Below are 13,475 nucleotides of genomic sequence, written 5' to 3'. Positions count from 1 at the left end.
AAAAAATGATATTAATTATAGCAATATATAAATAGGGTGTTCTTTAATTATAAGCTATGTGTATTTCAATTCAATACTTCATTATAATGATTGACAATCTAAGTGATTAAACTCGTTAAATGCCACTGTATGATTGGATAATACTCCCTCTTCACCGCGTGAATTTATCTCGGGCACATGGCATGGCGACCTCCGTCCACGGGCAGGCTGACCCCAGTGCTGAAGCTGGCGGCATCGCTGGCCAGGAAGGCAATGGCCGCAGCAACCTCCTTGACATCCCCAGGACGACCAAGGGCGTGGGTGACTTTGCAGTGCTCCAGGAACTTTGCGTACGTCTCCTCGTCCATGCCGCCGCGCTTGTGGATATCGGTTACAATGACGCCGGGATTCACTGCGTTGACACGGACGCCCTTAGAGGCCAGTTCCAGGGCCACGCAGGCCGTGAACTGATCCACCGCCGCCTTGGAGACATTGTAGGCCAGGACACCGGGAAAGGCGCGTAGCCCACAGACGCTGGACACGTTCACAATGTTGCCCTTGGTCTTGACCAGCTCCGGAGTGGCCAGCATGGTGAGTTGGTACAGGGAGCGCACATTGGTGTTCATCAGTCGGTCGAACTGCTCCAGGCTGGTGTTCTCGATGGAGCCGGACTCCAGGATGCCCGCATTGTTGACCAGCACATCGATGCGTCCGTACTTGGCCAGAGTGGCGTCCACTATTTGCTGCACCTCGGCCTCCTTGGTCATGTCCGCCTGCAGCTCCAAGGCTGGAGCTCCTCCGACCGCCACAATCTTGTCGGCCGTCTCCCTCAGCTTCTCCACGTTGCGACCCACGATGACCAGGAGACCACCTAGGCTGGCCAAGTGGACGGCGGCACCTGCTCCTATGCCGGAACTAGCTCCGGTCACAATAACAACTTTGTCCTTGAAGGATGACATCGTGGGAGTTCTGGTGATGCTAGTCGAAGGTCGATCACTGGCACCGATAGGCAGGTAGATATCACTACTAGCAGCTCTGTTCCAGCTGATCACTGAAAACTTTGCAAATCAGCTGTGCCGAAAAAGCTTTATGATAAGCTCTAGCCTTATTTTAAACAGTTGGGATTTTAAAAATATTTTAAATTATTAATTCATATTTTAAACTGCTGAAAGCTTTGTGAAAAGCAGCTTTATTTTATACGGTTGAATATGAAAAAAGGTAAAATTTGAAACTTGGCCATTTTTCATCCATTTAAGCCAACCAAAGCATTTAGGTTCTGATAACACGAGTTCATAGCCAAAATGCACAATATTATAAGGGTCCTACTCTATACTCTGCAGAACAGATAGTTACCATTAATAACTACCTTTTTGAATAAAATCGAGCTGTTGAGGTTTTGGATGAATAAATCTTCTTAACGGATTTTTTGTTTGATAATGCTAAATGGCTTAAGTTTGAAAGAAATTATCGTGTTTCAAATTAAAAAAATTCCTAATTGAAAATTTTGTTTTTTTCTTAGTTTTAAGCTAACTTTCCCAAACGGCTCTTTTCTGTTACAGGTAGTATATTTATAAGGCGGAACGAGTCAAATCGGAAAACTATATCTTGCAGCTCCTATATGAATTATCGGAAAACAATGAATAAACAATTTCTTTAAGTTTATATAATTTTTTTTAGATTTAAAATTTTGAATTAAATAAACAAACTTGGACAACTTTATCATAGGAATCAGATCAGATATTTAATGGATGAATGATAAAAAAATAATTATAATTATAGCTTCGTTATTTTTGATCATATTCTCTTATACTTCACTATATAGTTTTTTTTTTATTTCTGAATTCAAAAAAATAAATGTAAGAATCGGACTACTATATCATAAAGTCTTCATAGGAAGGATCCCAAATGAATGTCAATACAATACAATAATCCTTTTTTCGTTTACGGAAAGCCGATAAGTAAGCTAGTAAATTGAAAGTAACATCATCTTAATATTTATGAGATTATTTTATAATTTTGTAAAAATTGGAAAGCTCTGTATATGTATAGGACCTGCAAGGGTATAAAAACTTCGGCTTGCCGAAGCTAGCTATCGCTCTTGTTGCATCCTATCTTGCGTACGTGTACAAAAAGATGTTAGCTTAAGGGATGGGATCAAAACATAGTCTCCTGAGACTTAGGAACTTTGCTGAATCTTAACCTAGGAAAAAGCTGTCAAGTATTAAAAAGTAATCACAAAAATAAAACATGGCTTTGGTGAACATATTAATAGTTTTGGCTTTTTGTTTGGTAAAATAAAAAATTACTTAAAATCACTTGAAACAGATCTTATTACTTATCTTCCAGTTGGTCGCGGTTGAAGCTGGCCTCAAGGAGGACTATCTAAACGAGCACAATCGGCTGAGAAAGTTGCACGGGACTCCCCCTCTCGTTTTGGACGCTGCTCTTTCAAAAGGATGCGAGGAATATGCACAAGTATGTCCTGCCCTTTTTAATTCAGATTTCGAACTGCCAATACCCTATTAATCGCTTGTGTAGGAGTTAGCTAAAACCGAAAGTATGGTCCATAGTGATGGAGGCGGGAAGTATGGTGAAAACTTGTGCATGCGGTCACACAATGCCTTGAAATGTGTTCAAGATTGGTACGATGAAATCAAATCCTACGACTTTAACAATCCGGGGTTCTCCATGGACACTGGCCATTTTACTGCTGTAGTTTGGAAGGGTGCGAAAAAACTAGGTATCGGCCAGGCTAGAGATAAGAATGGGCACTTCTGGGTAGTCGGAAGATATACTCCACCAACGAATGTTAATGGGCTGTTCAAAGAACATGTTCCGAAGCCGATCAAGTAGTTACTTCTCGCATCCTAAGACCTTCTTTTCCTAATATTATTTCTTTGCAGGGATGGGGGAGGTGATGGTGGTCATGGTCATGGTTCTGGTAAAGACGACGACGAGGACAGCTCTAGTATGGTTCGAGCTAACACCATTCTCCTCTTGATTGCCTTGTGCCTCCACTTCACGAATTAAGGACAATTTTGTGCATTCCTCGTGCCTAGCCCAGTTGTAAATTTCTAGTTCACCAATTCAAAAAATTATATTTCATTGACATTTAAATTACTATCTGTACGATATAATAAACTATAACTTTTGGAAAAAACAATAAACTTAAGCGCTTACCAGGAACCGAAAATAACAGTTTGGTTACGCTTGGAAACGTAACAAAAAATGTCCAAGTACTAATCAGTTTATCAATAAACTTTTATTTTGCTACTTTTAAAAATAAAATAAATACTAACAATTTTTATTTTTAAAGTCCCAAATAACTGTTATCTTTTATTTTTACTATAAAACTTGAAATAACAGTAAGGTTTGACTCATACTTCTTTCATAACTGTTATCAACGACTTTTGAAAACAAAAGTCTTAACTACAAGATTGACAGGTACTTTTATTCAAATGAAAATCGATAAAAACTTTTACTATAAAAGTCCATAAAAAAAGGAAGAACGTTATAGTCGAGGACCTCGACTATTATATACCCGTTACTCAGCTAAAGGGACCAAAGGGAAATTAAGATATGCAAGATATACATACATATATGGTTATGTGGGCGGTAGACAGATTTAAGCGTTATGGGTGGGCGTGGCAAACTTTATTTGGGTCAATCTATAGGAATTGGCGAGACTAATACATTTCAGTTAACATTTTTAAACTAGCATGAACATTGTGGGCGCCACAAACTTGGGCGGTCTGTGTGCGTGGCATATTCGAGTACCAAAGTTGCGCTGCGTACAAGGCTACGGAATCTAAATCTGAAATACCAATTTTGTAATTTTTATAGTTTCCGAGATATCCGCGTTCATACTTACGATTTTTTTAAGTTTTGGGCGTTAAACTGGTCGTGGCAAACTTTTTGCGTCAATCGATAGGTATTGATGGGAGCAATACATTTCAGTTAAAATTTTTAATCTAGCATCAAAACTGTAGGAGCCACAATTATGGGCGGTTTGTGGGCGTTAGAGTGGACAGCCAACAGCCTAGCTCTTATAGCTTCCGAGATCTCAGTGTTCATACGTACAGACAGACATGGTTAGATCGACTCGGCTAGTGATCCTGATCAAGAATATATGTGTATACTTTACGGGGTCCGAAACGCGCTCTTCTGCTTCTTACATACTTTCCGACGAATCTTTTACTCTACGAGTAACGAGTATAACAAAAGTCTGGACAGCTGTAAATAAAAGTCTTTGCCTTTTTCTCAGAGCAATAGTATTCCCCCGTTAAGAAACATAACCTCCTGATATTTGCTATCTTGTTAACTTATTCCAAGAATAATTTATAATCAATATGTATACAAAAACATTTGGTATCTCTAATATGTGCTTGTTTTGAGATACATATATTCAAAAGACTTTTATTTTCTACAGAACCTATAGGTTTTTATATACTTTGAGTGAGTTTTACTTCAAGTTTGGATAAATAAAAGTGTCTGAAAGTCATTGATTACTGTTGTGGAAGAATTTTTTAAATAAAAATCGAAAATAAGGGTTAGTAAAAAATTAGTTAAAATTTTCGAGATCTTGGCGAGATCTTCTGGGACAGCGCAATTTTATTTCAGCAGGAGGCCAAGCCCACTCTGGCCCATACGCCTACGCTAAAACCCGTCTATTGCCCACGTTTTTGAAGATTCTGTGAAAGTGTGAATGTTTTGATTTGATTATCAATATCTATCTTCATGCCAAAAATGTTCCAAATCGGACAATCCATTGAAAAGTCATAAGCATATAAAGAAATCTACGCTATGTGACACTGTTGCGAGGTGTGCAATATCGTGAACAATCGCTTTGCTGCCTTCATATCTCCATCTTCCTCACACTCCCCTTAGGTGAGTAACTGGTATCCTCTGGCATAGAACATTTTTGTAGTGAAACCAGAGTGTTTAGGGAGACCAAATTAGTCGTAAAGTGCGGTTTCAGAACTATAGTTGTTTGAAAGAAAGGCGAATTATTCAAGAGAAAATCCCAGAGCCCCAACCGAAAGAGCTAGACCAGCCAGAAGTACAGGGTATGCTCCCTTGCCCTCCTGGTCCCAAGCAGCTCCATTTGTCTTTTTATCTTAATTTTTATAGGATTTCAAACTATATTTTTGTAACTTATCTAATCTATCTGATATTTTGTATGCTGACACAGGGGATATTAACGAAAAACTCTTGGTGTGCGTATCGTCATCCTTAAATAATACGACGATCGGTACTTTATTTGTATTCCAACCAAATTTGTTCTAAGGACAAGCAATATTTTATGGAATCTGCTTGTTTAATCCAGTAAGTAATTAATAATCTTCATTTAGTCTCAAGATTCTGGCCATGTGCCTATATTATTTATTCAAAATAACGGGGAAATAGGATACCATTAAATTTAACAAGAACTCCAACTTGGTAAACAATTAAAGGTTAAAAGAGTAAAATGAAAAATTGTGTAAATAAAACCGGAGAATATCAATGCATCTTTTCTAATCGACAAGAAAACCTCTGATCCTTCCATTCACCGTAAAGTCGCTCGATAGTCTGAAGGGTTACCCGTGGGAGAGCGTCGCGCATGTCGCAATAATCTTGGAAGAGGCTCCTGATCCCGGACAGGGAGTTCCTGGACAGCCGCCTCCACTGCCGCAGAGTCTGCTCCTCGGAGTCCCGGCACAATTCGGCCAGTTGGCAGCTTTGCACGTGCCGCATTTGATCCACCAACTGTTCCGCATTACGTCGAAGGATCTTCGCACCTTGTCGAGCGAAGACGCGATTGCAAATCTTTTTCAGATGCACCTCTAGCTCGTTATCCAAAATGCAAATTTTCTCTACGAAATGGGGCATAATAGGTTCGTTATATAAAAGCAAAACTTCCATTAAAGTTTTGAAGATTGGCCTGGGAAGCTTTATCTTGCTCTGGATCTCCTGTAGATAGATCTGGGCGAGCACTTCATCTCCCTGAGAATCAGTCTCATCTTCGGAACTTGCGTAAGCTTCATCTCTTTGGAAAATACTGATTAGACGTCTTGCTACTAACAGAATTGATTCCTGGACATAATGGTTCGTGGCATTGACTTTGGCCTCTGCCAATTTCTTCTCTAAAAGGCGATTTTCGGCATCCAATATGTCCGGTTGGTAATCGGATGTCCGAGCTTGTGTTAGAAGCTGTCTAAATACCCTTATTTGCTGGACGCGGTTTTCCTTTAGACCAAATTGATTTCTGCCAGTCTCAGGTTGCTTGATCTGGGGATATCGCTTCTTGCCAGTCCGAGTGCAGTAACTCAAGCCCACGTCCCCTGCTATTCCTCCACCTCTTTGTCGCTCCTCAAATTCTTCCTCGTCACCGGAATATGATCTTGGTATAAGCATTTTCCGCCACTCGGCCACACGGCCTCGAACATAGGAACCATAAGCTTCTTGCTGCTCGGGGTTTCCATATGGGGTCGGAGGAACATTCTGCTGCTCCACCGCATAGGTTTTTTTTCGTGGACAGTACCTTCCCACCAGAGAGTAACGAGGTTCCGGAATCGTATTGTTTTCTGCGCTGGAGGAACCGCCGGGATGTCGTCCCTGGCTTGGAAGATCTTCTGCGTCGGATTTTTCTTCACTGCCCATGAACCGAGCCCAACGTTCGCTGCGAGACTTCAAGGATCCTGGCTCAAAGTACTCATGACTGGAACTGGGTCTTGGTTTTTGGGTTCTCCGTTGCCGATGGGACCAGACTTCGTCGCCTACATCCTTTGGCTTTGGTTCAGCGCTCACGCTGTTTCCTTCATTTCTCTGAACCTTCATTGAAAACTTTGTCCGAGGAGGTCTGGTCAAAAGATTCTGTTCAGACAGTTTCCCTGCTTCCAAGCGCAGCTCCTTGGGGACCTGAATTTCATCGTTTAACCTGCTATTCTTCTCTTCCAGCTTATTTAATCGGATAAGAACATCCTTGCTGATAGATCCCTGTTTCTTAATGTCTCCCGGTGGATTCTCGAAAAACATATTCTGGGTCTGGCTTTTTGATTTTCCCTTACTAACAATGTTCTTTGGGTCTATATCTTTGTCTGATATTACTTGAGTTCGACATTTTGTGACCCTCATTTGTTCCGACATGTTTTGTCGGATCTCATCATCTTGGTTAAGTTCAAGTCGTCTTTCCAGGTGACTCTTTAGTTTTCTAGCTACCTCTCTCGTTTCACTTTCTAGCTGGATTCCTTTTTCCCTACTCAGCCTTAGCTGCTCTATTCTTTGATCCCAGTCTTTTTCCTCTCTACTAAGCTTATCTCTAAGATGCCTTTCTTCCTCTTTTTCCATGAGCACATTTTCCTCTTCGATTTTGCGCAAGCGCTCTTCCTCTAGCTTGGATCTTTCCTGCTCTTGCTGATCCTTTATGAGTGTGTCTCTTTGCAATCGATCACGTTCCTCTGTGACCTTTCTCTCAGCATCCGATCCTTCTTTTTGCTCAGTAGCTTTATCTTCCATAGATAAACGCCCTTGGGTTTTTCTCCCACATTCTTTAAGTATCCTTTTCTGCTGTTCTTCCCGTTCTTTTGCTTCCCTCTTTTCTTCTTCCTCCTGCATTTCAAGCCACTTTCTAAGAATCTGTTCCCTCTTGAGATCTTCTTCTCTGGCTTTTCTTTCCATCTCCTCCCTTTCGCTTTTTTTCCGCTTGAGCTTTTCCAAAAGTCTTCTTTCCCTAAGGAGCTCTTCTTCTTTAGCCATCCTTTCGCACTCGGCTTGATCTCGTTTTTCGAGTTCCCGTTTTTCTCGAGCTATTCTCTCCCGTTCCTCGGCACGCTTTATTTCCCGTTCCTGTACCTCATTTAGGGTAGCTTTAAGCTCCTCAATTGTTTTTTCTTCCCGCTCACGCTCCTCGCATGTCTTTCTTTCAAAGTCTTCTCTTTCTTTTCGCTCGTTTTCTAGTTTTTCCAAAACTTTTCTTTCAAACTCTTCTCTCTCTCGCAGTTCCCTAAGACTTTTAAGATCCTGCTCTCGCTTTCTTTCCAAGTCTTCCTTTTCCTTTCGATCTTTTTCAAGTCTTTTTTCCAGTTCTTTTCGTTCAAACTCTTCTCTTTCCTGGCGTTCCTTAAGACTTGTGAGCTCCTGTTGCCTCTTCTGTTCAAAGTCTTCCCGTTTTTTTCGTTCATTTTCCAGTCTTTCCATAACTTTTCGTTCAAACTCTTCCCATTCCTGTCGTTCTTTAAGAGCTCGAAGCTCCAGTTCCCGCTTTCTTTCTTCTCTTTCCTTTTGATCGGTTTCTAATTTCAGTTCTCTTGGACCAAACTCTTCCCTCTTCTGCCGTTTCTTGTCGATTTTGATTTCCTTATCTTCGAAGTCTTCCTTTTGATCGGACTCTGCCCTCTCTATGCTTTCTTTAAGACATTTTTTATCCGGTTGCCTCTTTCTTTCAAAGTTTTTTCTTTCCTTTCGATCAATTGTTTTCTTTTTTTCTCTTTCCTGGTGTTCTTCGAGTCTTTTGTGATCCAGTTCCCTCATTCTTTCGATGTTTTCCCTCCCATAATTGTGTACTTTCTTAACGAAATCTTTTTGTACAAACTCTCTGCTTTCTTGGCCTTCTTTATCTTTTCCCTCCACATTCTGGGATTCTTCGGTGTTTCCTATTGGGTTATTTCTCTCTGGGTTTTTGATATCCATGCCTTGCTCCTTCAATTCCCGCTTCCTGAGCTGTCGCTCCCGCTCGGCCCATGCCCTCTTCCGATGGTATTCCTTCAGCTGCTCATAGGCCAACACCTTGCGTTTTATGTTTTCCGCCCGAAGGTGCAGCTGCTGGTCTCGTCTGGAACTTTTGGTAGCTTCAGAATCGGCTGGCAACGTCATTGCCGATTCGGACCTGTGCCTGATTTCGGGTATGGGTTCCTCAATGGGTTCCTGTTGGAGGTCCTGGCCGGCTTCCTGCGCCATCTCTTCTTCCTCTGACGAAGGCGTGCGAGGACGCCGCTGAGCCCACGATCGCTGATCCTGGAGGCGTTGCTCCTCGCGCTTTTTGAGCAGCAGGTAGCGCTCGTAGTCGCGTCGCTCCTTGACCTTCAGCTGCTGCTCCCGCAACCGCCGGTCGCGCTGCTGACGCGCCTTCTCCAGGCGCTGGCGGTCCAGCTTCTGCTGCTCGGCCAGCAGAGTCCTTTGCCGCTCCCGCTCCTGCTCCCTGAGCTGCCGCTCCACGCGATCCCGTTCCCGCCGCCTGAGGATCTCCCGCTGCTTGCGCTCGCGCTCGCAGAGATCTCGTTCAGCCCGCGGCGAGAGCACTTGAACATCAACCTGAATGCCAACGGTCTTGGCCAGTTTCCTTGGTTTGGCCACTGTGGGCGGCGTTTTTGGCCCGGGACACTCCTCGGGTGGGAGCTCGAGGTTCCACACCTCCTGCTCCTCGCGCCAGTACTGATTTTCCAGATGGTCCAGGTGCTGCACCCTCCTTCGCCATTCGAACGGACCCGACATGATCCTTCTTCTGGCCAGACTGGTGCTCGAGGGTTTTGGGGCCACCACCTGCGGCGGGCTGAAGCGACGAAGCCGCTGACGTCCCTCCTCGTCCAGGAGCAGGCGCAGCTCCAGTTTGCAGTTAGCCAGGTTGGTGAAAGGCAGCGACAGGTGCCCCGATTCCCTCAGCTGCCGCAGCATCTGCTCCAAGAGGTAATCCCTGGCCCTGCCCTCCTCTTTGGTGGCGCGACTGAAGACGTACATCCACTTGGCGCACAGGTCGAGATCCTTGGCGCTCGCCCGCCGGACGGCCAGGCCGCGAATAATCTTCACCTTCTGGCGGTAACTGCGCTCCAGGCGGTCCTCCAAGGAGCGTCTCTTGGAACGGGTGACGACGTTGGCGCTGGCCATTGGAATTCAAGCTCTTGAAATAATACTTTATATATTATGTTATTTAATTTTCTTGACCAATTCGTTTAATGAAAACAAAAACTTTGACGACAAACAGATTTACATACATATCTGTGCCACTTAAATGCTTTTAGGCTTGCTTTGATTTTAAAAACACAACGTGAGCCTATAGGCTTTTATAGAAAAGATTAAACGTGCCTTCAATGACCAAAATTGGCTCATCAGAACTCGAAATAAAAATTAAAATATGCCTTAAAATAAGCTAAAAAATATTTGTACACTTAAAAAAAGTTGACACAATGCCCAAAATGTTAAATGCCCTTTTCTTAATCAGGAAGCTTATTTTTACCGCAAATCCACAGTAGTCTTCATGAAGCATTTTGACGATTTTATTTTGTAAACTGGTGGTGCTTTGAGGTTTTTTAAATTATCTTCTTACTATAGAAAGATTCGCTAGCCTTTACTGTTCTGATTATTATTGCTCGTTATCGACCTATAAAAAATTTAATTTTCTTTCTTTCCCTGTATTATAAGTATACGCTGCATAAACAATATTGGTTTAGCTCAACGTTAGAGCATTAAGATTGCAATTATTTGTTCCGGGAAAAAAAACTGTCCGCCCTTCTGTCTTGGAAAAACCGATTAAACTTTCTTAAAGAATTCGCTGATAAAAACATTCTTTTAAAGATTTTCTAATTAAAGCAGGGATGCCCAACGCAAATATTATAGTTGGATTTGAAATGCGTTGCATTTTCATTTTAACTATAGCCCTGGTGGTAAAGCAGTAATCTTTAGCCAGGTTACAACTTTGAGACTTTGTTTATTTCAGGGCTGTATCAGTGGCGCTCCAACGACAGACAAATTTCGAATTTGAACCAATCGATAGGTATTGACGAGACCAATACATTTCAGTTAAAATTTTTTATCTAGAATAAAAATTGTGGGAGTCACAGGTTTTCGCGGTTTGTGGGCGTTAGAGTGGGCGTGGCATATTCGCGTAACAAACTTGCGCCGCGTATAAGTCTACGGAATCTAAATCTGAAATCCCAATTCTCTATCTTTGATAGTTTCCGAGATATCCACGTTCATATTTACGATTTTTTGAAGTTTGTGGGCGGTTTATGGGCGTTAGGGTGGGCGTGGCAAACATTTTTTTGGGTCAATCGATAGGTATTGATGAGAACATTACATTTCAGTTAAAATTTTTATTCTAGCATCAAAACTGTAGGAGCCACAGTTTTGGGCGGTTTGTGGGCGTTAGAGTGGGCGTGGCACTCTACTGAAACAAACTTGCGCTGCGTAAGAAGCTCAGGAATCTGCACGCCAAATCTCAATAGCCTAGCTCCCATAGTTTCCGAGATCTCAGCGTTCATCCGGACAGACAGACGGACATGGGAATTCCTAGTTCCATTTGAAAATATTCAGACTCCAAAGAACTATCACGACTTAATAGCGGATCTCTTAAATAATCTTCAGACAAGATTCAAACAGTATCCGTGTTCTGAAACGCAATTAACTCGAAAGACAGAAACTAACGTAAAATTACCAGAAACAATTTATATTTGTACAAATAACTTCATTTATCCTTGTGATTATCTCAGTTAAACTCCCAATTAACTTATTTTTCTTAATTTGTACCCTCCACGCTTTACTTTTTTCTTTTGAATAAAGGCAAAAGCCAGACTGATTTTATTAAGTTCAGCTGTTTTTAATTACTCATCAGGTTTTGATAAAACTAAAAAAAATCGATTTTACTAAAACAATGTATGTAAGCACATTTTCATGACTTCATTGAACTGTTGAATCACTGTTCAATCCCGCAAAATGCTTTTTACGCTCTTATTTGTAAACAAAAATAGACCCTCAAAGACGAAATTGTTTTTTAAACTAGATGTTGTTTTATTCTCTTTTAAAAAACTGCTACGCATCTGAACGTACGTAATTTTGCCCTTGTTGTTGTCCTTAAACCTCGTAGCCGTAGGATTTGATGATTTTGTTGAAGGGCTCGGCGGCCTTCGCGATATTCTCGCGCGCCTTGACCGTCAGCTTCTTCAGCTCGCGGTTGTGCTTGAGGGTGACGCGGAGCTTGGCCTTGCGCTTGCGCTCCAGGCTCTTGACCACGTCCTGGTAGTGCCAGCCGACCTCGTGCGACAGGCGGCCGACCTGGCAGTACTTGCGGTCGGAGCGCAGGGTGAGCACTCGCATGGCGATGGGCACGACGACGCGGCGGCGCTTGTCGTAGGGCGATGGGATGCCGTCGAAGACACGGAGACGGGCGAGGGCGGCCTGGCCACGCTTGGTCTTGTGTGGGATCATGCCTGCAATGGAGAGGACAGCCCGTTAGTCAAGGATACACACGCTTGGTAAAAGGTTTTGATGACTAGGAGCGTCAGTTGAGAGTTGGTTACACGGTTTCTCGTTCAAATAATGTAGGTAAGAATGTGATAATCATCATGGCAAGAGGAGCAGCTGACAGCCGGTCTATTATGCTTACCTAAAAGGGAGGAGAAAGGGAGTTAGCAAGAGATTTTCAGGGACTGTGTGGTCAGAGAAGTAGAAGTGGCAGCAGTATCTCTCAGTTATGTTTTGTTTACATGGTTTCTCATTCAAATAATGTAGGTAATAAAGTTTGAAAACATCATGGAACTGCGCTGCACTCAACTTAACTTCTCCCCAGGTGGAATACATACCTCGGACAGCCTTGTAGAAGATCCGGGAGGGGGCACGGAAGTGGAAGGGACCACGGGCCGGGTTCACGTTGCACCGCTTGCGCAGGTAGGCCAGGAACTTAATCTTGTTCCTGTAGAAGTGTCCGGAGAGGTTCAGCTCCTCGCAGCGGACGACGGCGACCTTGCCGCCCTGCAACAGGTACTTGGCAACCACAGAGGCCAGGCGGCCAAGCAAATGGCCGCGACCATCAATAACAACGGTCTGAAAATGTAAAGGAAATCAAATTAAAATAGGAAAACAATACGGCCATTTTGTGAGGTTAGGTTCGTCGGCAAGCGCATAAACAAATGTGTGTGGTGCCTTATTTTCCACCAGCACGTTGTTTTCCTGGAGCAACTAATACGTTCCACGATTTGTCAGCTCTCGACCAGCATCCCACTCCAAATTTTCACAGATGCTCTGTTTTTTGGCACGTGTAAGGCGCGACGCCTTTTGAAACACTCAAAACAGCACTTCCACCCGTGTTTTCGCACATTTCACCACTCGCGCTGATGGCCACCATTGTGCGCTAAACATTTCACACGTTTGTTTGATGCTCGGCCCGCTTCAAAGTCGTTTTTTCGGCACTTACCCTGTTCGTTAAACCAGTCATGTTTAAGAACCGCACGGAAAGAAGGCGGAAGTGGCGTTGACAGTTCGAGCATCGCTGCGCAGGGTTGCTTTGGGAACCGGAACTAGTTCTGAGCGGCGTGTCTGCGTTGCCACTTTCTGGACTTAGCCAGTACACACTCCTAACTGGCGCTGCCACCTTTTCTTCTGTTGTGATTTCAAAATTCAAATGCTTTCCTTGGGACCCCTGATTGTATTAAATAGGGTATATCTTAAACTGTTTAACTGTTGAACATTTAATTTGTTTCTAACACATTTCTTAATTAGGTATTCAGCCGCGCCCTGTCTTAATGTGCATT

At 43.0% G+C, this 13,475-nt stretch overlaps 4 protein-coding genes across 5 annotated transcripts; 1 reads left to right on the top strand and 3 right to left on the bottom strand.

Annotated features, from left to right (window-relative positions):
- Nucleotides 1-39: 39 nt before the first annotated feature.
- LOC108006750 (3-oxoacyl-[acyl-carrier-protein] reductase) lies at nt 40-995 on the bottom strand. The gene has a single exon (XM_017070302.4). The coding sequence runs from the start codon at nt 936-938 to the stop codon at nt 165-167; it is 774 nt and encodes a 257-aa protein (XP_016925791.1). The 5' UTR covers nt 939-995; the 3' UTR covers nt 40-164.
- A 1,126-nt stretch (nt 996-2,121) lies between these two features.
- On the top strand, nt 2,122-3,146 carry LOC108006740 (Golgi-associated plant pathogenesis-related protein 1). Its single transcript, XM_017070284.4, has 4 exons — nt 2,122-2,268; nt 2,326-2,454; nt 2,518-2,828; nt 2,883-3,146. The coding sequence occupies exons 1-4, from the start codon at nt 2,227-2,229 to the stop codon at nt 3,007-3,009; spliced, it is 609 nt and encodes a 202-aa protein (XP_016925773.3). The 5' UTR covers nt 2,122-2,226; the 3' UTR covers nt 3,010-3,146.
- A 2,070-nt stretch (nt 3,147-5,216) lies between these two features.
- On the bottom strand, nt 5,217-10,701 carry LOC108006723 (trichohyalin). Its single transcript, XM_036819113.3, has one exon. It carries the CDS (start codon nt 9,835-9,837, stop codon nt 5,479-5,481), a length of 4,359 nt encoding a protein of 1,452 aa, XP_036675008.3. The 5' UTR covers nt 9,838-10,701; the 3' UTR covers nt 5,217-5,478.
- Nucleotides 10,702-11,712: 1,011 nt separating this feature from the next.
- RpL13A (ribosomal protein L13A) lies at nt 11,713-13,167 on the bottom strand. 2 transcript variants are annotated; one of them, XM_017070278.4, is made up of 3 exons: nt 13,139-13,167; nt 12,528-12,768; nt 11,713-12,155 (listed from the first exon to the last, which is right to left on the bottom strand). In XM_017070278.4, exons 1-3 carry the CDS (start codon nt 13,157-13,159, stop codon nt 11,800-11,802), a joined length of 618 nt encoding a protein of 205 aa, XP_016925767.1. In that variant the 5' UTR covers nt 13,160-13,167; the 3' UTR covers nt 11,713-11,799. The 2 variants fall into 2 exon arrangements, with proteins under 2 accessions (XP_016925767.1, XP_065721880.2); XM_065865808.2 differs by having other exon boundaries at nt 12,066-12,331.
- Between the last annotated feature and the right edge of the window lie 308 nt (nt 13,168-13,475).

This window comes from Drosophila suzukii, chromosome 3 (genome assembly GCF_043229965.1).
Source record: "Drosophila suzukii chromosome 3, CBGP_Dsuzu_IsoJpt1.0, whole genome shotgun sequence".
Taxonomy (NCBI): domain Eukaryota; kingdom Metazoa; phylum Arthropoda; class Insecta; order Diptera; family Drosophilidae; genus Drosophila; species Drosophila suzukii.
The sequence above is the reverse complement of the archived record's forward strand: the minus strand, read 5'-3'. Positions and strand labels throughout refer to the sequence as shown.

Excerpts from the sequence above, each read along its gene's own strand:
- LOC108006750 (XM_017070302.4), bottom strand. The coding sequence starts at position 938 with ATGTCATCCTTCAAGGACAAAGTTGTTATTGTGACCGGAGCTAGTTCC.
- LOC108006740 (XM_017070284.4), top strand. The coding sequence starts at position 2,227 with ATGGCTTTGGTGAACATATTAATAGTTTTGGCTTTTTGTTTG. Across the intron at positions 2,269-2,325 it reads TAGTTTTGGCTTTTTGTTTG|TTGGTCGCGGTTGAAGCTGG; the intron begins GTAAAATAAAAA and ends CTTATCTTCCAG. Across the intron at positions 2,455-2,517 it reads GATGCGAGGAATATGCACAA|GAGTTAGCTAAAACCGAAAG; the intron begins GTATGTCCTGCC and ends TCGCTTGTGTAG.
- RpL13A (XM_017070278.4), bottom strand. The coding sequence starts at position 13,159 with ATGACTGGTTTAACGAACAGG. Across the intron at positions 12,769-13,138 it reads TGACTGGTTTAACGAACAGG|ACCGTTGTTATTGATGGTCG; the intron begins GTAAGTGCCGAA and ends TTACATTTTCAG. Across the intron at positions 12,156-12,527 it reads CTTCTACAAGGCTGTCCGAG|GCATGATCCCACACAAGACC; the intron begins GTATGTATTCCA and ends TCTCCATTGCAG.
- LOC108006723 (XM_036819113.3), bottom strand. The coding sequence starts at position 9,837 with ATGGCCAGCGCCAACGTCGTCACCCGTTCCAAGAGACGCTCCTTGGAG.